The sequence below is a fragment of the Ochlerotatus camptorhynchus genome, unplaced genomic scaffold (assembly GCF_037179485.1).
Source record: "Ochlerotatus camptorhynchus isolate MF236.1 unplaced genomic scaffold, CSIRO-AGI_Acam_v1.1 ptg000391l, whole genome shotgun sequence".
In the NCBI taxonomy this organism is placed as follows: domain Eukaryota; kingdom Metazoa; phylum Arthropoda; class Insecta; order Diptera; family Culicidae; genus Ochlerotatus; species Ochlerotatus camptorhynchus.
The window spans coordinates 768883-790616 of NW_027040878.1; the positions used below are offsets into that span (position 1 = coordinate 768883).

A 21734-nucleotide genomic window follows, 5' to 3' on the forward strand; every position below is an offset into this window, starting at 1 on the left:
GTCTGACCTGAAAGCGAAAGACTCTCCTTAACCGGAGAAGAAAGTAGCTTTTGGCGGCGACAACCAGCGTTCTGGGCTGCTTAACCTAAAGACCAACTGCAACCGTTTGAACAAAATCATGGATCTCAGAAATATCGATTTTGCAAACAAAATTCGATCTCTCCCAGATTGTGCTTGTAGTATCCACCTTTACCGTGCACTTTCTATGCGTACGCGCGGATGTCAAACATCGTTCATCTTCGTGCGATGTTTTCAGTAAACACTGCTTACCAGCGATCAGAGAAATAAAAGATTGATCAGTTTAAGTTGAAACCTCAAACCAACCTGTTTAGTTTATTTATCCGAGATCTATCGCAAATTCCCTCAGATATTCAGTCCGCTTCTGGTTGTCCTCTGCTGCTAAGTGAAGATATAAAAGTGTTAAGCCATTCTGGAAAATGGCAAAGATTTTAAAAAATAAGCTCAGGCCCATCTCTCCTTTTTCCTATCCTCCTCAGGATTCGGACCCATCCTTACTAATAGCCCCAGTTGAAAAGGCCAATGCACTTGGTCAACACTTTGTGAATTCACATAACCTTGGCCAAGCCATGGTGAGTTCCCACTAGCATGCAGTATCGGAGGCAATGGCAGCGACTCTAGCGACCTGACGAAAGTAGAATATCGGCTGATGAGGTGATAGCAGCGACTAAATCAACCGAGAACATGAAACCTCGAGTTGAAAAACTTGAGTGTTGACTTCTTCGAACACCTTGCAGCGGTCTTCAATAAGTGTTTGGTGCTTGGCTACTTCCCTGCATGCTGGAAGTTGGCCAAAGTCATTCCAATCCACAAACCTGGCAAAGACCCTACCAGTGCCAAAAGCTATCGCCCCATCAGCCTCTAGTCCTCCATCTCGAAGCTATTCGAAAAGTTGATACTCAAACTCAGCCGTCTGCTGGTGTTTTCAAATGATAATAACATCTTTCTCAAAGAGCAATTCGGGTTTAGGAAAGGCCACTGCATTAGTTAGCCATTTTTAAACCAGCCCGTTAATTTCTGGCAAGCGCTACGTACACGCAAAATTCAGCATATTTGTAGTTCTGTGTCAAAATATCAGCTCAATTGGTTATAACAAAAAAATAGTTGCAACATGCCAAAGTTGGCTAGTTTTTGTGAAAATTGCTATTGTGCTAATTTAAAGGCCACCACTGTAAGTTCAATCATGCCGCAACTCACACAAAAGTCTCACTCACATGAACGCCTATCCCCCAATTCTCTCTCAAGCAATCCGATACTCAGTAGCAATCGAAGTATTTGTTGGCGTATCATCTAAACTCGATCAGGTAGTGTTAGATTCCCGTCCAACCAGTTCCCTCTTGAGGTAGTGACCACTTTTGAGGAGGCATTTTTCCATCGATGTCACAGGTGTGCACGACATTTGCAAACGCTGATATCTTAGCAATGGGAGCTTCTCGCTCAATCGCGCGTGCTGGTTTAATTTCCGTAGTACCTCATCAAACCGTTGCTTTAATATTCAATCGTCCTGGGATACAACCTTCAACGATTCCTCCGACGGTGGTAGCTTCTATTGCGGCTTCTACCTAATATTTTCTAGAGTCGGTGTATAGTCACACCAAGAGAAAAAACAGTTGAACTCGCATCACGGTTTTCGAAAGATTCTCTTTCTTTTCACTTGGCAACAGAGGACTTCTACATCAACTTCAAATGACTTCCAGCGAGAAAAAAATAGCGGCTGTAGTAAATCATTATGTATATCAATGATTTAGTCAAATTATCTTAACCAAAAATAGTAGAAATTCTCATAAGTGATCTTTACCAAACGTATTCCATGACAATTTATTGCTCACTGCGTGTTTATGATCATTTCTTCGATTATGTTTTATATTTTATTGCAATACCTTTCGTGGATCTTAAATAGCATCGTAATGTTTGTGTACTTTGCACGATAGGTAGCCGGTTTGACAGTTCAATAGGTAGACTTGGCTTCACTCTTGGCGTGACTCATTATACACCGACTCTAATATTTTCCATTGTTATTTGCAACCAGGGCTGGCAAATGTCATTTTCAATGAAAAATCTTACTCGATATTTACAAAGATACTTCTGTCACTATCATTGGATGAGAAAACGATGATAGAGATTTTCTTCAAAATCTCATCGATTTTCTTGTCATGGCAGAACGTGACAGTGTTGTGATCAGTGCTGATAAAAATCATTCCTTCTAAACTCAACATAGCTGAAAATGAAAACAACCTTAACAGATAGACTAACTACCTTAATGAATCTGAATTTTGACATAACAACATTCTCTTGATCAAGGCAACCTCTGAGTCAGCGTTGCCAGATATACCGATTTACCGGTATTTATACCGATTTTCAAACTGTATACCGATGTACAGATAAGGTTTCTCAGAATACCGATTTTTGAGTTTTAATACTGATTAATTCCGATTTTTTTTAAATAATCAAAATGATTACTGCTCGCCCGCGCTGAAACTATATGAGAGGCTTTTATCTTTTCAAATTTTTGAGCCAGCTCTAAAAAAAATCTTCTTTGAAAATGTCTTATGCTTGATACTTTTTTTGACTAATGCTTCCATTTTCTCGTCTTTTTTGGCTACGAAGGGGTCGAGAAACAACTGATGGCGCATCCTGGTAATTCCTGAAAATCGGGAAATACTTTTATTCAGTGAACAAAAAAATGTTAATTTTTCAACTTTCCCTAGGAATTTTCGTCCACCTTACCCTGTAAGTTATTTTACAATTCCTTCCGAAATCTATTTCGACTTCCCTTGGAAGCTTCTTCCGGCTTCCCTCACGCCTTGTTGTCCTCTGCTGTCCGAAGAAGTCGTCTTCACTCTACTCGATCCATGACCACACGTCGCCAGCCTCGCAGTCTTATCGCGTCAGTTTTTCAACTTCCCCGGAACTTCAGGAATGCTAACAAAGATTTATTGCAGTTCTATTAGCTTCAAGAAAACTGCAGGAACTTTTCGGAAATAGTTCGGACTTTTGAGTAAGTTTAAAGATATGTAAGGGTAAGTTCCGATAAATTAAAGACAGTTTCATTAACTGCTGTTAAAGTTTGAGAACCCGGGAATTTCAGGAAAGTCCAGAGAACTCCAGTAATTAAGGAAACATCTGAAATATTTTGGAAACTTCACAAGTCCAAAGAACTTCATAGAAATTTAATCGTTTTCAGGACACTTCAACAGGAGTGAGAATTAATTATATGATTTGAGTAGTAGCTATACTGAAGATCCGAGAGATGTCGCCCCTTCAGTGGTAGGAAAATCATTTTTGCAGTATGGAGAATATCAGAAAATCCACGATTTGTGACTAAACATGCTTTCACAGAAGGAAACAAATAAACGAGTGTTTACCTTATCACCATAGTAATGTACTCGTGCAACTTTTGTGCATCTAAAACTGCCCATAAAGACGATAATGAATAAAAACTGAAAATTTTCACGCATTTCCAAATGGTTTCCTACCATTCCCATACATTCGAAAGTGACTGGCCCTCTGAATGTGGATGATGTCAAAAACAACAAAACATGATTAATTGAGATAACTTTAGGAAAGTTCTGAGAACATCAGGACACATAAATTGATGAAAATTTCTAATCCTTTAAAGGAGTTCCGAGAAGCTGAGTGAGTTTCCAAAAACTTCAGCAAAGTTCCTAGAGGTTAATGAAAACTTTTTAAACTTCAAAACAGACCCATTAACTTTAGGAAAATTGCAAGACCTTTCAAGGAGTTCCAAGGAATTAAGGGCTATTCCGAAGTGCAGTTCATGAATGTTCTGAAAATTTCAGAGACATTGTGGGGATTCAGGGATGTTTTATAAATATCAGGAATATTGCAGGAAATGTTGCTAACATCGCCCAGAAATCTATTTCTTCCCGATTTTTCCCCAACTGCTCCTTGAAGTATCTTGTGACTGTTCCTTAAGCCCTCTGGCTTCCAGCTTTTTCAATAAGTTTCTTCCAATTTACCTTAGGAACTTTCTCCCAGCGCCTCCAAAAAGTTTCTTGCATCTTCTACAGGAAGTTCTCTCGAAAGTTTCTTTCGTCCTCTGGAAGTTTCTCCATAAGTCATTCTGACTTCCCCTGGAATTGCCTTCCAATTTCCAAAACTGAACTGTTATCTGATTTTTTTTTGCCAGAAGTTTCTCAATATTTGTTTTGGAAGATCCTCATCGAATGTTTTTCCGATATTTATTAGAATGTCCTGCAAACTTCCACCGCAAGATCTTCTTTATTTTTTCTCTGGAAGTTTTTTCAGTATCATTAAGAGACTAATTCAAATATTCTCGGAAATTTCTTCCGACTTACTACTTCGTTCTTAGTCCAAAAGTTTGAATTTTCGCCTACAAAAAGGCAAAAATTTTAAATTAATTAAAATAATGAATACCGATAAATACCGACTTTTTAAACATTTGATACCGATAAGCTTGAAAACAATCTGGCAACGCTGCTCTGAGTATCGTAGTCATAATTTGTTTTTCTTCATCCGTGGCTGGATTAATGAACATCCGCCTCCGTTGTTATCAATATTAATATTCGTCTTCATCTTGGTGGGGATGATTTTGAGGATCAAATGCAAAATGATTATTTTCATTTTACTCATATATAGCGCTTAATACCCTGGACAGACTATGGTTTATATCATGTAATATAGGCTGTCTTGCAATGAGCACTCATACATTGGATTTCCAGTGAAAACTAGATGTATGAGTGCTCATTGCAAGACAGCCTATATTACATGATATAAGCTATAGTCTGTCCGGGGTATAAGGACGTGTCGTATTAGTTTTTACACACAAACCGATGGTAAATTATTGCCTCAAGCTGAACTGATGATAAAATCCCGGTTTTAGGCTCTGGAGTCGACAATATTCAAAATAATTATTTTGCCCAAAATGAATTTGATTATTTTGCTTTTGAGGATCATTTCTGATTTGTGACAATTTTGGGTTCGATAATCAAGCACTGGAGAATATCAACAAACGTGTACTCGTTGATGTATAATGAACTCATTTGTTCATTCCGCTCGTGCGTAACAGCGAAGATTTTCAAAACAAACTAAATTCATTTACACTGGGTTGAAGCGATACTCCTTGCGTGTGATGGTAAATGATAAAAACAGACACTGGTTGTGATCATTGTAATTACTACCAACAATCAATACGAAACTAACGATTTTAAATTGGCTCACCACTTTAGTAGCCTATTGGTCCCAAGCAAACGATTAACGTACCCTATTCTAGTTGAAATTCTATTACTACACTATGTTTGTTTTGATTCGCTATGAAAGTTTGACAGATAACATCAGGGGTGTGTGGATTCATGCAGAACATGCAGGGGTGAGTGAAATAGCTTGGGACTGCTTGGGACCGTTGTTCTGGTACTGAGTGAGCCAAAAATAATAATGATTTTCTTCGGGACCCAGTGGTCTTAGAGTTACCTCTATGTTACTACCCAAGCTGCACACGTCCATCAAAATGCATTGATGCAACTTGGTTGTGACGGAAATAAGTTGCATACAAGTAAATACAACTGTTCAGTGACAAGTGTGCTACTTGGGTAGCTCATTTAATGCTATTAAAGTTACTTGTACCGAGGAAATCTTAATAATATAGTCCCTCTACACAGCAAAAAAAATGTAATATCGATCAACGTAATTCAAGCTGATGTATGAAATAATGATGTAATAGCAAAAAGCAGCTACAATATTACATCAATGGATGTAATTTTGTTCGCAAAATCGATGTACATCGTGCAATGTGATATTACACAACCGATGGATTGACCTGGTTGCAGCAGTTTCGATGTAATATTCAACAACTTTTTTTGCTGTGTACCGATCGAGCTACCGATTGCATACGGTTGTTTGCTTAAATTCATCTAAATCAGTTAGATCAACCAACCGAACGTTTTGTAAATCGGATTAGGCCTGTGTTAAATTAGCTCTAATTTTATTCATTAAGACTAAATTGTCGGATGAATTATTTTAAATTCAAATACAAATACAAATCATTGACAAATGACAAGAAAGCTAATGATAGGTAGTTTCGTCTCGTGATAGTGAGAGGACCTGTTTTCTTGGTTGCTGCTGGACCGATGTCAATGTTATCCTTGCGATCTCGAACCAAAACATTCAAGCTGTCAGAAATACCGGGTTGTCAAACATTCCAGAATATAAGTCAATGTCAACATTTGAAAGGGGCGTAATTGCTTTTGTAAACAATGACTTTAGCCGTTGATTTTTTACAAGCTCACCTCTCCAAATTAGCCATGCAAACGTTCCTCTACCTGTTGGTATCATTATTTTTCGTGTGTGAGCTTTTATTCGCGAAAAATCGACGGCTAAAACTATTGTTTACAAAAGCAATTACGCCTCTTTGAAGTGTTGACACTGAAGAAATAAAAAAAAATATTGACTCGAAATAGGTGTGTAGAGTGACCTACCCCTTGCAGTATCTCAGATACGCTTCAAACATCAATAATGACAAGAAAAATTATTAGCCGTTATCTAACCTAATCATTATCCAGGATACTTTCTCGTTCTTACTACGTTTGTATTTGATTAGATAAGATAACGTATTACAAAGCCTAAGGCTGGTTCGATTCCCGGTCCGGTCGGGTTGTAAATTTTTTCGCCTGGACATAGAGTATAATCAACAATCAATACGAAAATAACGATTTTAAATTGGCTCACTACCTGACTAGCCTATTGGTCCCAAGCAAATCATTTAACGTACCTCATTCTAGTATAAATTCCAGTATGTTTGTCTTGATTCGCTTTGGAAGTTTGACAGATAAAATGAGAGGTTCGTGGATTTTCCTATGTTTCGAGGGGTGCTTAGATTAGCTTGGGACCAAAGATAGTACCAGAGCTGAGCCAAAAAGTTGAGCTCGTTTCTTCAGGACCTTCTGATCTTAGAGTTACCTCTATGGTATAATTGTGTTTGCCACACAATATGCAAATTCATGCATAGAAATTGGTTGGCATAGAAAGCTCTCAACTATTAATTCTCCTATTATCGTCCAGGGTGAAATGAACAAACTCAGATATTGTTGTCGTCTTCGTTCTTCTGTAGCTTTAAAACAGTTAAACCACCGGTTGGAAACTAACGATTTAAAATTGTCTCACTACTTGACTAGCCTACTGGTCCCAAGCAAATCATTTAACGTACCTCATTCTAGTATAAATTCCAGTACTACACTATGTTTGTCTTGATTCGCTTTGGAAGTTTGACAGATAAAATGAGAGGTTCGTGGATTTTCCTATGTTTCGAGGGGTGAATCGATTAGCTTGGGACCGAAGATAGTACCAGAGCTGAGCCAAAAAGTTGAGCACGTTTCTTCGGGACCTTCTGGTCTTAGAGTAACCTCTATGGTTAAACTAAACTGCCTTAATTTTACCGAACAGTTCAGCAGTTGAGATTCCGAAAAAATTACCGAAGTTGGCGATAATTTCTAAGTGTGAATTCCTACAAAATTTCAGAGCACCGTTTGGCAAAAATTGAGTGCGCAAGAACATTGTTCACCCTCCTGACGTTAATAGGAAAATGTTTTACCGTTGCCTTCAATTATCCTATAAAACAGTAAAGAATATGACTGTAAGAAATCGTGTTGCATAACGTTCCCACTATGTACATTAGAATTTATGTTATGCATGAATGAGAATTTTATACCGCTTTTATGGCGAAACAGATCAAATAATCCGAAAAAAGCTTCAAATGCTCTAACGTACAATGAAGAGCTTTCGGCGTTGCACGACACACAAAGTATGACGCAACGCAATGCAACCTATAAATGTTGCAACTACTTGACGCCCGACCCTTTTTGCAACATGCCAATCAAAAACTGACCCTTCTTTCTTGATTGAATAAAACACACACACACGCATTTCGTTACTTTGTTTTTGTATTTGAAAAACTATTTACACTTCTGACATGTCTTCAGATGTAAACTCGACCGAACTTTACCGGTTTCTGTAAATGGTTGCATTCTTTGTAGTTTTTCTCTCATTTGTTTGCTTAGAAAAGAAGAAGATTTTTGAAATGCTACACATCGTGAAACATTCGTCGGATTCGGCGAATGTTTCAATGTCTTCATGCTTCACTCTGCGCTCTAAAAAATTTGCCGGAAATGAAAGAACGAGATTCTAAACAACTATAACCGCAGTACACTAAACCTACACTGTTAAAATTTATAAACTTTCTCCCCTCGCTTTCCGATTCTGTTTTGCATTGAAAGATAATTATTTATTTTATGTCCGTTCATTCGATAGAAATGAACCAACTGTTTCGAACTTAATAAACGCCCTTAAGCTCTAACTCAGATTATCATTCGATTGTTTGAAATTAATTAATTAATTAATTAAAAGAAAGTACGATAATGGACGGCTAAAATCAGTAATAATAAAAAATCTATCGCCTTATGAAATAAAATTCAAAACAAAAGAACTAATCGAAATGCTGCTTCCGTTTTTCTCTGCGTGTCTTCAAGGCCTACTTTGATTCCAGTTAATGTCCCGTTTGAATCGGATGAATCTGGCTTACTAAGTTAATAAGTGATGTGAAAGACATGCTCGGAAGTAGGTAGGTAGATGTTGCATAGAAAAAGATTATGTTTTCTAGCAATACGGACAATCAACTTAAAAACGGAAGAAAATAGATGTACGCGTGTTGAACACATTATATACAGCTGCTGTTAATTGTTGATTTGTTGGTTGGTTTGTTTTTTTTTTTGGAAAAGAAAGTCCCTCATAGCTTTCAAAAAATTAAATAAACCACTCTTTTCGTTTGGTTACTTGATGACCGGTAGTCGATTGCACTACCGCATCGTCCGGATCAAGAGCCGCATCGGCACCCTTGTCCTCTTGCGTCAAATATTCGCCCTTGTGGCGGTTCATATAGCGACTAATCAAGATGGCCATGATTATAAATAGCAAGATGAGAACTGCTAGGACACCTGGAAATGGAGAAGTTCAACAATGTCAGAAGTTTCGTTGGGATTTCAAAGTCTTCTTCAAGGTGTAAACATACCTCCCAAGACAGCAGTATCCGGTCCATAGGCATCGCGCAGCCTATCTTCGTCCACCTCTGGTGGAGGACGAGTCTCGACCTCAATCGGAGGATGCGTTACCGGTTCCACTCCGCAGAAATCTTCCGTCAGGGGAGCTAGAATCAAAATGTTTGATCGTTATAATCTGACCTTTCCAAAAACATCCGCCTTTGTACTCACTTCCCAACGACTTTACATTTGGTGGAGGGTTCTCCTGGAACAGGAACTTCAATGGATAGATGTCGTCAAACTGTACCCTTGAAATACATCCAATGAAACCATCCTTCATCGTTTCATTCTTTCCGATGTACATGTATTCGATGTTGTTGAACTGAGAATCAGCCGAATCCTTGATATCAAAGTTGTACTCCTGTGGTTCGTAGTCATCGATCTGCAGCACGGCCGTAGATCCGCCATTCTTTCTCGAAAACCGCACGTCATGGTACTGGCCTAATCCGAAGTTCTTCGTCGGATAGATCAACTCCTGCCGTTCAAAGCCAAAATCGAACACCACTCGAATGTGACCCGAATTCGAAACCATGATCGTCAGATATTCCTTCGTTTGACTGGAGAAGAATCCCAGCAGGAAGCCCTTCGGATTGGTAGTGGTGAATCCGACACGAATGCGTTCGTGCAGCGTCGAACGGAACGCACCCTGGAAGTCGTACTTGATCATCGAACTGGCCTTCATGTTGACTCCGATTTCTGCAAACAGAACAATTTGGTTAACAATTAGAAGTTAAAATCAACTCTACAGCCCACTCACCATCAGCGCAAATCGGCCCCTTGAATGCACTCCAACGGCAATCGCAAAGGAAGTTATCATACCGTTCCGTACACGTTCCGTTGTTCAGACATGGATTAGACTCGCAACGACCAACACATCCCGGAGTAACACCGTACAGTTTTCGCTCTGCGTAGCTCCTCAGATCCACATGGTTTCCATTCAGCAAGAACGCCCGAAGGCACCCAACGAATCCATCCCGGTAGTCGATGCTAGCACCCAGCACCAGCTCCGAAGTCAAATACAGCGCCCGAACCGGACCCGGAGGCTCGCGAACTTCAGCTCGAATCGATCCATCAACCACCAATCGAGCCTCCTTACGATTACGCTCGACGCTCACCGAATGCCAATGGTCATCGCTAAGCCAGTAGCTAGTCTCCACATAAACCTTTTGAGTTCCCGTACCGGCTTGGTACTCGAACAGCAGCTTCGTACCGCCCACAATGATCAACCGAATGAAATCCGTAGGACCTCGTGCATTCAGAATCACGGCGTCCTCAACGGTTGTCTTGAACTCGAAGTAGATATCACCCGAGTGACCCATATCGAAGGGCGGTAGGTTGATGGTTGCGTCCTTGATACGGAACGTCACCACATTGTTGAACAGGTCGTCTCCCTCGCACTTCAGCGGACCCAACGTATAGCGACCCAGTTTCTCATCGACCGGAGTTCCTGTATCACCAAACCTTAACGCCTTCACCGGTAGATATTCCTTCTCTCGAATCTCTCCCCCATCCTCCTGCCACTCCAAGCTGTTCGCGTCGCAGTTACACCACTTAGTCGGATCAACACAGGTCCCCAGAATACCGCACTCGCACTTTCTCGAGCCTGGCAACGCACCCGCCCAGTAATCCATAGGCTGGTTGTGTCGTGAAACCCACCACGAATATGGTCGGAAGTTCTCCGCTTCAGATGGCGAGTTAAACAACCTTGACGATCGACAAGCGTAGTTTAACCGCTGCCAGCAGGACTGCGACCTATTCAGCAGTGCCTCAATCTGCGGCAGATCGGCTTCGTAGATGATATTCTGTTCGAACGATCCCGGCTCCGAAAAGCCATCCACCCTGGTCGTATGCTCCGAGCTGTGGCTCAACACCGTTATCACCCGACCGTCTGAGTAGAATTCGCATGTCACCGGGAACGGTGCCAGCGGGCCACTTCCGTCCACGTCGATGTTGATAGTGGTCCTCGACTGCACAACGTTAACATTCTTGTACGCCTGGCAGGACAGCGGATTCAACGAAGTGTGACACACGGCTCCAGCGTAGCCAGTTCCCGAACAGTCACACTGGAACTCCAGAGAATTTTGCTTGCAAACTCCGTTGTGCTTGCAAGGGTTCGGATTACAGCGATCGATCATGTGGCAGGCGTCGAACAGCATCTCTCCTTTGCAGCAGAAATCTTCCTCTTTCCAATCCGACGGCGGTCGAATGTTGCCGTCGATGACGATGGTTCGCATGCAACCGACGAAACCGTCCTTCGTTTTACCGCCGCCGATGTAGTACAGCTCACCGGTGCTGATGTCCAGCAATCTGTCGGAAGGAAAATTATTGTTGAATATGATTGAGATCTTAGAGATGGGGAAGGATTGAAGAATCCAAAAGCTTCACTCGATTTAGAAGCCACTGCACTCGTTTTAGCTTAGTAAGCGGAAGGGAAGCTTGGATAAGCAAACACACAGTAGAATTAAAGAAACGTTACCTGCCGTCTGGGTTTGATTCGGCTTTCAAAATGTCCCTGCGTGGTTGATGGATATATTTATTGATATTAGGTGTTTGCTGTTAAATTATTCTTTTTTTCAATTTTGAAAATGATTTGGGAAGAGGAACCTACAGAGAAGGGTTTACAGGATAAATGTAGATGATGCTCTATTCAAATTCAAAGCACCTAATGAGCAAGTCTTTAAGGTCTCCAGTCTAAGTCAACGCAAGTTCAGAGGACGCACTGAATAAGTTCAGAGGGCCTCCAGCTCCAACGCAATCAATTCCAGGGCAATACTGAGAGTCTTCAGAGTATGTCCAAATGGCTTCCACCGAAAGTTCCAAGGCCTTCCGGGGCAAGTTCAGACGATTTTTAGGCCTTCTGCCATCATTGGGAACATTTTTCGATAAATTTTGATACCATTCTAGGAAGCTGCTCCGGAAATTTCTGAAGTTTCCTGAATAGTGAATAAAAGGTTATGGAAGTCCTTGAAGATTATGAACTTCTCAAAGCATCCTCGACCTTGCATCAAGTATTCTTAACACCCGCTGAGCTCTTTTAGAGCCAACTGAAAGCTTATGAAATTCCTTGAATACCTCCCTGACGACACCAGCTGACAGCTCAGCTCTGAGGTGTGCAGGTTCAAACTTATCCAAATTTATCTGAAGTTTGCTGAACCTCTCTGATGCTTTGTTTATATTTCCGTCGCTCTTGTTTTCCGTACTAAGTACCAATGCTACCGACGCAGGAAGGCAGCTCCCACACCTGGACCCTACCTATTGACCCATCATCTCATGGACCGGGGACCAACGGCTTTACTTCTCTTCCGGTAAAAATTTAAGAACCACCCCCAAAAACTTACTTGACAGTCTCCATCGGGCGCTCGTCAACGCTCAGCACCAAGCTGTCCTTCTTGATCGCCAACATCAGTGAGTGCCAATTTCCATCGTTAAACTGCTCGTCGTAGTTATCCAGCACCGTCTCCGGTGCACTTTCCTCATTTGCGTTCTTCAACGCGACCTTCACCTTTCCATCCTCCAGGTACACCTTAACCGAGCCACGCAGGAAATCGTGATGCAACATCAAGCCCTTATCTTCGTACGTTCGGAACGAGAAGCTCACGTTCAGCTGCTTCACACTATAGTATCCTTTCAGCCGCGCGTGCGATCCCCGTGTCAGAAACGTTACCGGACTGATCGGCGGCTCCGGACAGTTGTAATTGACGTGCACTTTGATGTAACGCAGATGTTCACCCTCTTCGTAGGCTTGCTTCATGTCCCGAATGAAATTCGTTGCATTGAGGTACAGATTTTCGATACACCCGGTAAAATTTTGCTGAACAATCAAACCATCTTGCATGTTGGGGACACCTCCGATATAGAACTAAAAAACGGAAAACCAAATCTTAAAATCCCTTATCAAAATTAGATGCAGACAAAGAAGCTCACCGCTCGATTAAGATTCAGCTTATCGAACTCGCCCTTGATCTTCTTCTCCACGATCACACGATCCACGCTGAACATGATGTCTCTTCGGTTTCTCGAGATGACCACATCGTGCCAGATGTTATCATCCAACAAACTGCCCACCGACAGCGAAGTCATGATTCGCGATCCCAGGTCCATGTTCAGCACCATCCGATTGTCCTTGATCTGCAACGCCAGGTAGTCACCCTGTGTTCCCCTTGAGTACAGCAAAATCCCATTGGCTTGGGCGGTCTTGAACCGGAACCGGATTGTTTCCCGCGTAGCTGAAATGGGATCCCGCAGCAGATCGTACCGAATCAGGCCCGTTCCGTTGAGGTAGACGTTCTCGGATTCTGTAAAATTAAGCACGCGGGTTAACTCTGAATGGAAGCGGATTCCAAATGTGGTCTTACCATAGTGACATCCGTACAGTTCGACGCGGAGCGAGATACGGTTCTGCCAGCGGGTCGGATTAATCCGGATCCACTGGGCAATGATGGGCACTTCGAACGAATTGTGACGAGTGGAGTCGCCGTCTTTGTTGCCTTTGAAGAGCTTTAATGGAAAAAATGCGGTTAGTAAGCTTCGGAGATGACAGGTGCTTTAGGTGAAAATTTTGACAGCACAACGCAATGAACCTAGTGGTTGGGGATCTTTTGAAACTATTGTTTTGACTACTGGTAAGTGTGATTAAATGTAATGTTGTTAAATATGCTACGATTGCATGCACATGGTGTTACTGATGCGGAGGTTTTAACCTATCTACTATATGACTAACGAAAAATTATTATTTTGATTAACACCAGTTTCGTTTAATGCTGTAACAAAAAAAAAACATAAGAAAATTGAGAACACAAATGATTTAGATATGTTCAAACATCATTCAGCAGCTTGCTGCAGAATTCTTAACATTTTCAAAAGCCTTAATGATTTTTTTTTAAATCTCCATATAATTAAGCAATTCTCAAGCCTGTCAAAAGAATTCTAGGAATCACAAACGTTACGAAATGCATCTTATAGCGAATTCGTTTATTATCGGGGTTAACACCAGTTCCAACCCAGTGCGAAACCGAACTTTTTGTCAGTGTGAACCTCAACCTGAGCTAGGTTTTAAAAACAAACGAGCAAACTGACGTTTGTCAGAAAACAAGTAGACCCAATCTTGATACCCGATCCAGGTTGGAACTGAATAATAAACGAATTCGCTATTAGAATTACATAACCTGGAAGAGTTCTAAAAGACTCTTACACGAAGCCCAGAAAACATCTAGGGAAAGTCCTTGGTAAACCCTCTAGGGAGAAATCCCTATGACCAGTGAACATCAAGAACAAGTCCAAAGAGCTCATTGGGACAAGTTCAGCAACTTGCAGGGACTTCCATTGAAAGTAGCAGTGGACTTCAATAGCAAAAAAAATCTGTAAACTAGAATCTTACCGGTGTATTGAGGTCTCTAATTACATTCACTTATTAAGCTGTTCTTCGTAAACAAACAAAGAAACAGAAAGTTGTATGACTTAACGTTACCAAGAGACTTCAGGAAATGCTACAGTTTTCCAATAGTGCTTGAAGGCCTATTTAAACCGTCAGGCTTTGAATGTTTATAATTAAAAAAGTACTCATGTTTATGGCTCATTATGGCCGCCCTCCAGTTTGATTCATATCCCCAAAATATGAGCATATCAAGACCAACAATTGAAAAGGCCTTAACTCCATTTTGTAAACAAACCGAGGGGGACGACTCTATCTACTATGCAGGAAATATTGTGTTTTACTGTGGCTAGCTGTGCGAACGCTGAGATGAACACTTAACAAAAAAACGTAGCCTCTGTAAGCCACACAACCAACACAGTACCTATCCAATTTTCTAAATCCTCTTATTTGTAGAAATCCTTGAAAATGGTGAAATATATCACCGAAACGTCGGAGAGTTGAAGCAATACAACGTTTTTGCTGCAGTAAAAAGACTGAAAGAGCCGTTAAACCCTTCAATCAATCCCTATAACACACCTGTCGCAAGCTCTCAAACTTTCGCTGAGAAGATAGAAAGAAGATCTATCACGATTTTGAAGATTTGCAAAAAGATGATGCGCGATGCAAGTAGATGCGAGAAATGAAAGAAGATTTTTCGAAGATTTATTCACTAGTGTGAGATTTTTCGAGCATCTAGAATTGAGATTTAGATGTGTCGCCCCCTCGAAACAAACCTTGCACGGTAAGAAAAAAAAACCCAACGGAAAGTTCACTTTTACTTACTTTTGACTAGTTAGTCTCCTTTTCTCCTTCTAATGTTGTCAAAAACAGAGGAGCAAAACCACCCAAAAGGGGTAGTAAAGTGTGAGAACCCAACGTTGCGTATAATCATGTTTACCTACTTTTGGGTACAACTAACTTACTTTTGGGTAGAAAGCTAGTGGAAAATTCCATATGAATTGCACACAAGTAAATGAAAACTACTTTGACCCGCTTTACCTACCTTTGGGTTCCTGCACTATATGATGATGAGTGAAAGTAACTTACTTTTGGGTACTTTTTTCTAACCGTGTGTAAGGCCATTTTCTCACGATCCGAAACTTACATTCGCAAACCTAAAACACAATTGGGTAGAGGAGAATTTCCACTACCTGTTCATTTTGTTATAGCGAATTCGTTTATTATCGGTGTTGGAACCAGTTCCAACCCAGTGCGAAACCGAACTTTTTGTCAGTGCGAACCTCAACCTGAGCTGGGTTTTAAAAACAAACGATCAAACTGACGTTTGTCTGAAAACAAGCAGACCGAATCTTGATACCCGATCCAGGTTTGAACTGAATAATAAACGAATTCGCTATTAGTTTGTGTTGGCGGACTTAGGTTCGCGACAAAATGGCCTTACAAAGTTTGTTTACAAAATGGTGTTGAGGCCTTTTCAATTGTTGGTCTTGATATGCATAAAATGGTAAAGATTGATGAAGGTTTCGAGGTCACGCAAATGATTTGAAGTTTGTAGGAAGGAATCACTATGGGGGATTTTTGTATTTCACCACTGTACCTTTGGTTCAAGTATTCAGAAAGATGTTGTAGTTACCATGACAACAACAAACAAGCCTGTTGTTGTTGTTGTTGTCAGACACATATTCAACTATCAATTCAAGACCAACAATTGAAATGGCCTTAACTCCATTTTGTAAACAAACCTTGTAAGGCCATTTTCTCGCGAACCAAAGTCCGCAAAGGCAAACCAACATAATGAAAAGGTAGGAGAAATTCTCCTCTACCCGATTGTGGTTTAGGTTTGCGAATGAAGGTTTCGGTTCGCGAGAAAATGGCCTTACAAGGTTTTGTAATTTGTAATTTATTCATAGCATAACGAAAACCTGTCAGTTACAGAACCATAAATCAGGTCAAGGAAGCAACCATTTTGAATCAGTTTAGTGGGAAGTTAAGAATGAAATTAAAGTCTAAGTCTAAACAGGTTTGTTTGCAAAATGGAGTTAAGGCCATTTCAATTGTTGGTCTTGAATTTGTAATTTGTTCACACTTCACAAACTGACCGTAACAAAAACAGGCTTGTTGGTCATTGTCATAGAAATCACATAAGTATTAAATTTTAACAGCTCTAATCTCCATCGAAAAAGTCTGGTTGAGAACATCTGGAACATCCACCGGAAGCGGCTCAAATCCAAATCGAGAACAACTGAATCTCAGTCAGAAATCTCATTTGAGAACGTCTCGAAACTAAGTCAAGGACATCTTTATTCCAAGTTGAGAACGCCTCGAATCTCCGTCGGGAAATTCCAGAATCCCTGTCAAAAACTTTTTGATTTTCTATCTGGAAAGTCTGCCGGAATCATCGTTGGGATCGTCTGGAATCATCTTCGGAACGTCTAGAACCTACATCAGGAAGGTCTGGAATCTTCTGCTGGAGCGTCTCGAATCTAAGTCATCCCTGTCCAAAAACGATTGAAATTTCTGGTATGAAAGTCTCGAATCATCTTTGGAATCGTTCAGAATCCTCTTCGGGAAAGTCTCGAATCTAAGTCAGGCACGTCTGGAATTCATGTTACGAACGTCTCTGGGAAAAGTCTGAAATCGTCTTCGGACACATATGAAACGTCCGTGAGGAAAGTCTGCACCCTCGGTCGGGAAAGTCTGGTACTTCCATTAGCAACGTCTGGAATCTCCATTTAGAACGTCCAATAGCCAAGTTGGGATCTTTTAAAATCATCGTCGAAAATATTTGAAATCTCCGCTGGGAAAGTCTGGAATCATCTTCAGGAACGTCTGGAATCTCCGTCGAGAACGCCTCGAATCTAAGTTAAGATCATGTTGAGAACCTTCATGGGGAAGGTCTCCACCAGGAACATCCCAAATTCAAATCGAGAACGAATGGAATCTCAGTCAGGAACTTGTGGAATCTCCTTCAAGAACTTCACAAAACTAAGTTAGGGACATCTTTATTTCAAGTTAAGAACGTCTCGAATCTCCATCGGGATAGTCGGGAATCTTTGTCGATTTTCTGTCTGGAAAGTCGACTGGAATCATCTTTGGTATCGTCTGTAATCATCTTCGGAACGTCTAGAACCAGCGACAGGAACGTCTGGAATCTTCTGCTGGAGCGTCTCGAATCTAAGTCATCCCTGTCGAAAACGATTGGAATTTCTGTTAGGACAGTCTTCTTCGTCTTCGTATCGAATCTAAGTCAGAAACGTATGGAATTCAAGTAACAAACGTCTCTAATCACCGTCGAGAAAGTCTGGAATCATCTTGGGGAACAGATGAAATCTCTACCATGATAGTCTGGAACTTCCATTAGGAACGTCTGAAATCTCGGTTCAGAACGTCTAATAACCAAGTGTTGGAATTTTTAAAATCATCGCCGACAATGTTTGAAATCTCCGTCTTGACCGTCCGGAATCTTCTTCGAAAAGGTCTGGAGTCCTCGTCGGAAAAGTTTCAAATCAAAGTCAGGCACGTCTGGAGTCCAAGTAACAAACGTCTCTAATCTCCATCGAAAAAGTCTGGAATCATCTTTGGGAACATCTGGAACCGACGAGGGGAAAGTCTTAAATCATCGCCGGGAACGCCAAATCGACAACGGACTCAGTCAGAAACTTCTGGAATCTCCTTTGAGAACTTCTCGAATCTAAGTGAGGGACATCCTTATTCCAAGTTGAGAACGCCTCGAATCTCCGTCGAAAACGTTTTGAGTTTCTATCTGGAAAGTCTGCCGGAATCATCTTGGGATCTTCTGGCAGAAACCTCCATCAGGAAGGGCTGGAATCTTCTGCTGCAGCGTCTCGAATCTAAGTCATCCCTGTCGAAAACGATTGAAGATTTTGTTTGGAAAGTCTCGAATCATCTTTGGAATCGTTCATAATCCTCTTAGGGAACGTCTCGAATCTAAGTCCGGCACGCCTGGAATGTTACGAACGTCTCTAATCTCCGTCCAGAGAGTCTGGAATCGTCTTCGGACACAGATGAAACCTCCGTGAGGAAATTCTGCAATCTCTGACGGAAAATTTTGGTACTTTCATTCAGAACGTCTGGAATATCCGTTCAGAACGTCCAATAAACAAGTTGGGATCTTTTAAAATCTTCGTCGAAAATATTTGAAATCTCCGCTGGGAAAGTCTGGAATCATCTTCAGGAACGTCTGGAATCTCCGTCGAGAACGTCTCGAATCTAAGTTAAGAACGTCAGTAATCCAAGTTATAATCGTCTCTATTCTCCTTTGAAAAATCTTAGAATCAGAACATTTGGAACCTTCAACCAAATTCAAATCGAGAACGAATGGAATCTCAGTCAGGAACTTGTGGAATCTCCTTCGAGAACGTCACAAAACTAAGTTAGAGACATCTTTATTTCAAGTTAAGAACGTCTCGAATCTCCATCTGTCGAAGATGTTTTGATTTTATGTCTGGAAAGTCGGCTGGAATCACCTTTCGTATCGTCTGTAATCATCGTCGGAACTTCTAGAACCTGCGACAGGAACGTATGGAATCTTCTGCTGGAGCGTCTCGAATCTATGTCATCCCTGTCGAAAACGATTGGAATTTCTGTTAGGACAGTCTAGAATCATCTTTGGGATCGTCCAGAATCTTCTTCGTCTTCGTATCGAATCTAAGTCAGAAACGTATGGAATTCAAGTAACGAACGTCTCTAATGTCGTCGAGAAAGTCTGGAATCATCTTCGGGAACAGATGAAATCTCTGCCATGATAGTCTGGAACTTCCATTAGGAACGTCTGAAATCTCGTTTCAGAACGTCTAATCACCATGTTTTGGAATTTTTAAAATCATCACCGAAAATATTCGAAATCTCCGTCATGACCGTCCGGAATCTTCTTCGGAAAGGTCTGGAGTCTCCGTCGGAAAAGTTTCGAATCAAAGTTAGGCACGTCTGGAGTCTAAGTTACAAACGTCTCTAATCTCCATCGAAAAAGTCCGGAATCATCTTTGGGAACAGCTGGAACCTACGTGGGGAAATTCTGAAATCATCGCCAAATCGAGAACGACTGGATCTCAGTCAGAAACTTATGGAATCTCCTTAGAGGACGTCTCGAATCTAAGTGAGGGACATCTTTACTCCAAGTTAAGAACGCCCCGAATCTCGGTCTGGAGAACCAGGAATCCCTGTCGAAAACGTTTTGATTTTGTGTCTGGAAAGTCTACTGAAATTCTATCGTTTGGTCGTCTTGAACCATCTTCGGAACGTCTGGAACCTCCGTCAGGAAGGTCTGGAATAATCTGCTGGAGCGTCTCGAACCTAAGTCATCCCTGTTGAAAACGATTGGAATTTTTGTTTGGAAAGTTTAGCATAATCTTTGGGATCGTCCAGATTCGTGTTCGGGAACGTCTCGAATCTAAGTCAGGCACGTTTGGAATTCATGCTACGAACGTCTCTAATTTCCGTCGAGAAAGTCGGGAATTGTCTTCGGACACAGATGAAACCTCCGTGAGGAAAGTCTGCAACCTCTGACGGGAAAATCGGTACTTCCATTCAGAACGTCTGGAATATCCGTTCAGAACATCCAACAAACAAGTTGGGATCTTTTAAAATCATCGTCGAAAATATTTGAAATCTCTGCTGGGAAAGTCTGGAATCATCTTCAGGAACGTCTGGAATCTCCGTCGAGAACGTCTTGAATCTAAGTTAAGATCATGTTGAGAACCTTCATGGGGAAGGTCTCTAACAGGAACATTCCAAATTCAAATCGAAAACGAATGGAATCTCAGTCAGGAACTTTTGGAATCTCCTTCGAGAACTTCGTTAGTGACATATTTATTTCAAGTTAAGAACGTCTCGAATCTCCGTCTGTCGAAGATGTTTTCATTTTCTGTTTGGAAAGTCGGCTGGAATCATCTTTGGTATCGCCCGTAATCATCGTCAAACGTCTAGAACCTGTGACAGGAACGTATGGAATCTTCTGCTGGAGCGTCTCGAATCTATGTTATCCCTGTCGAAAACGATTGGAATTTCTGTAAGGACAGTCTAGAATCATCTTTGGGATCGTCAGTGGCGTCGCGTAACCTCACTTTTTACCTGTTCAACGACTTTGAAAACGTTATTAAGGGTCGTGCTTACATTCAGATAAGTTTCAAAAGGCACAGCGTCTTCTAGTTTCACTGATTTGTATCTACTGAAAGTCTGGAATCATCTTCAGGAACGTCTGGAATCTCCGTCGAGAACGTCTCGAATCTAAGTTAAGAACGTCAGGAATCCAAGTTATGATCGTCTCTATTCTCCGTCGCAAAATCTTGGAATCAGTATACATTTTGAACCTTCATGGGGAAGGTCTCTACCAGGAACATCCCAAATTCAAATCGAGAACAAATGGAATCTCAGTCAGCAACTTGTAGAATCTCCTTCGAGAACTTCGTTAGTGACATCTTTATTTCAAGTTAAGAACGTCTCGAATCTCCATCTGTCGAAGATGTTTTCATTTTCTGTTTGGAAAGTCGGCTGGAATCATCTTTGGTATCGTCCGTAATCATCGTCAAACGTCTAGAACCTGTGACAGGAACGTCTGAAATGTTCTGCTAAAGCGTCTCGAATCTAAGTCATCCCAGTCGAAAGCGATTGGAATTTCTGTTAGGACAGTCTAGAATCATCTTTGGGATCGTCCAGAATCTTCTTCGTCTTCGCCTCGCATCTAAATCAGAAACGTATGGAATTCAAGTAACGAACGTCTCTTATCTCCGTCGAGAAAGTCTGGAATCATCTTCGGGAACAGATGAAATCTCTGCAATGATAGTCTGGAACTTCCATTAGGAACGTCTGAAATCTCGATTTGGAACGTCTAATAACCAAGTGTTGGAATTTTTAATATCATCGCCGAAAATGTTCGAAATCTCCGTCATGACCGTCCGGCATCTTCTTCGGAAAGGTCTGGAGTCTCCGTCGGAAAAGTTTCGAATCAAAGTCAGGCACGTCTGGAGTCTAAATTACAAACGTCTCTAATCTCCATCGAAAAAGTCCGGAATCATCTTTGGGAACAGCTGGAACCTACATGGGGAAATTCTGAAATCATCGCCAAATCGAGAACGACTGGATCTCAGTCAGAAACTTCTGGAATCTCCTTTGAGAACGTCTCGAATCTAAGTGAGGGACATCTTTATTCCAAGTTAAGAACGCCTCGAATCTCGGTCTGGAGAACCAGGAATCCCTGTCGAAAACGTTTTGATTTTGTGTCTGGAAAGTCTACTGGAATCATCGTTGTGATCGAC

At 41.3% G+C, this 21734-nt stretch overlaps 2 protein-coding genes across 3 annotated transcripts in view; both read right to left on the reverse strand.

The window, feature by feature from the left end:
• The window catches only part of LOC135710557 (circumsporozoite protein-like), a 257106-nt gene that overhangs the window by 112386 nt on the left and 122986 nt on the right, over positions 1 to 21734 (reverse strand). The gene's annotated exons all lie outside the window — the stretch shown is intronic.
• Nrx-IV (neurexin-4) overlaps positions 7917 to 21734 on the reverse strand; it is a 79873-nt gene continuing 66055 nt past the window's right edge. For both annotated transcript variants that reach the window (XM_065233142.1, XM_065233141.1), the window contains exons 4-10: positions 13442 to 13583; positions 13011 to 13381; positions 12425 to 12945; positions 9844 to 11393; positions 9258 to 9782; positions 9059 to 9193; positions 7917 to 8984 (exon numbers count right to left, since the gene is read on the reverse strand). In XM_065233142.1, the coding sequence (XP_065089214.1) occupies positions 8794 to 8984; positions 9059 to 9193; positions 9258 to 9782; positions 9844 to 11393; positions 12425 to 12945; positions 13011 to 13381; positions 13442 to 13583 (3435 nt within the window). In that variant the 3' untranslated portion in view covers positions 7917 to 8793. The remainder of the gene's footprint in view (positions 8985 to 9058; positions 9194 to 9257; positions 9783 to 9843; positions 11394 to 12424; positions 12946 to 13010; positions 13382 to 13441; positions 13584 to 21734) is intronic.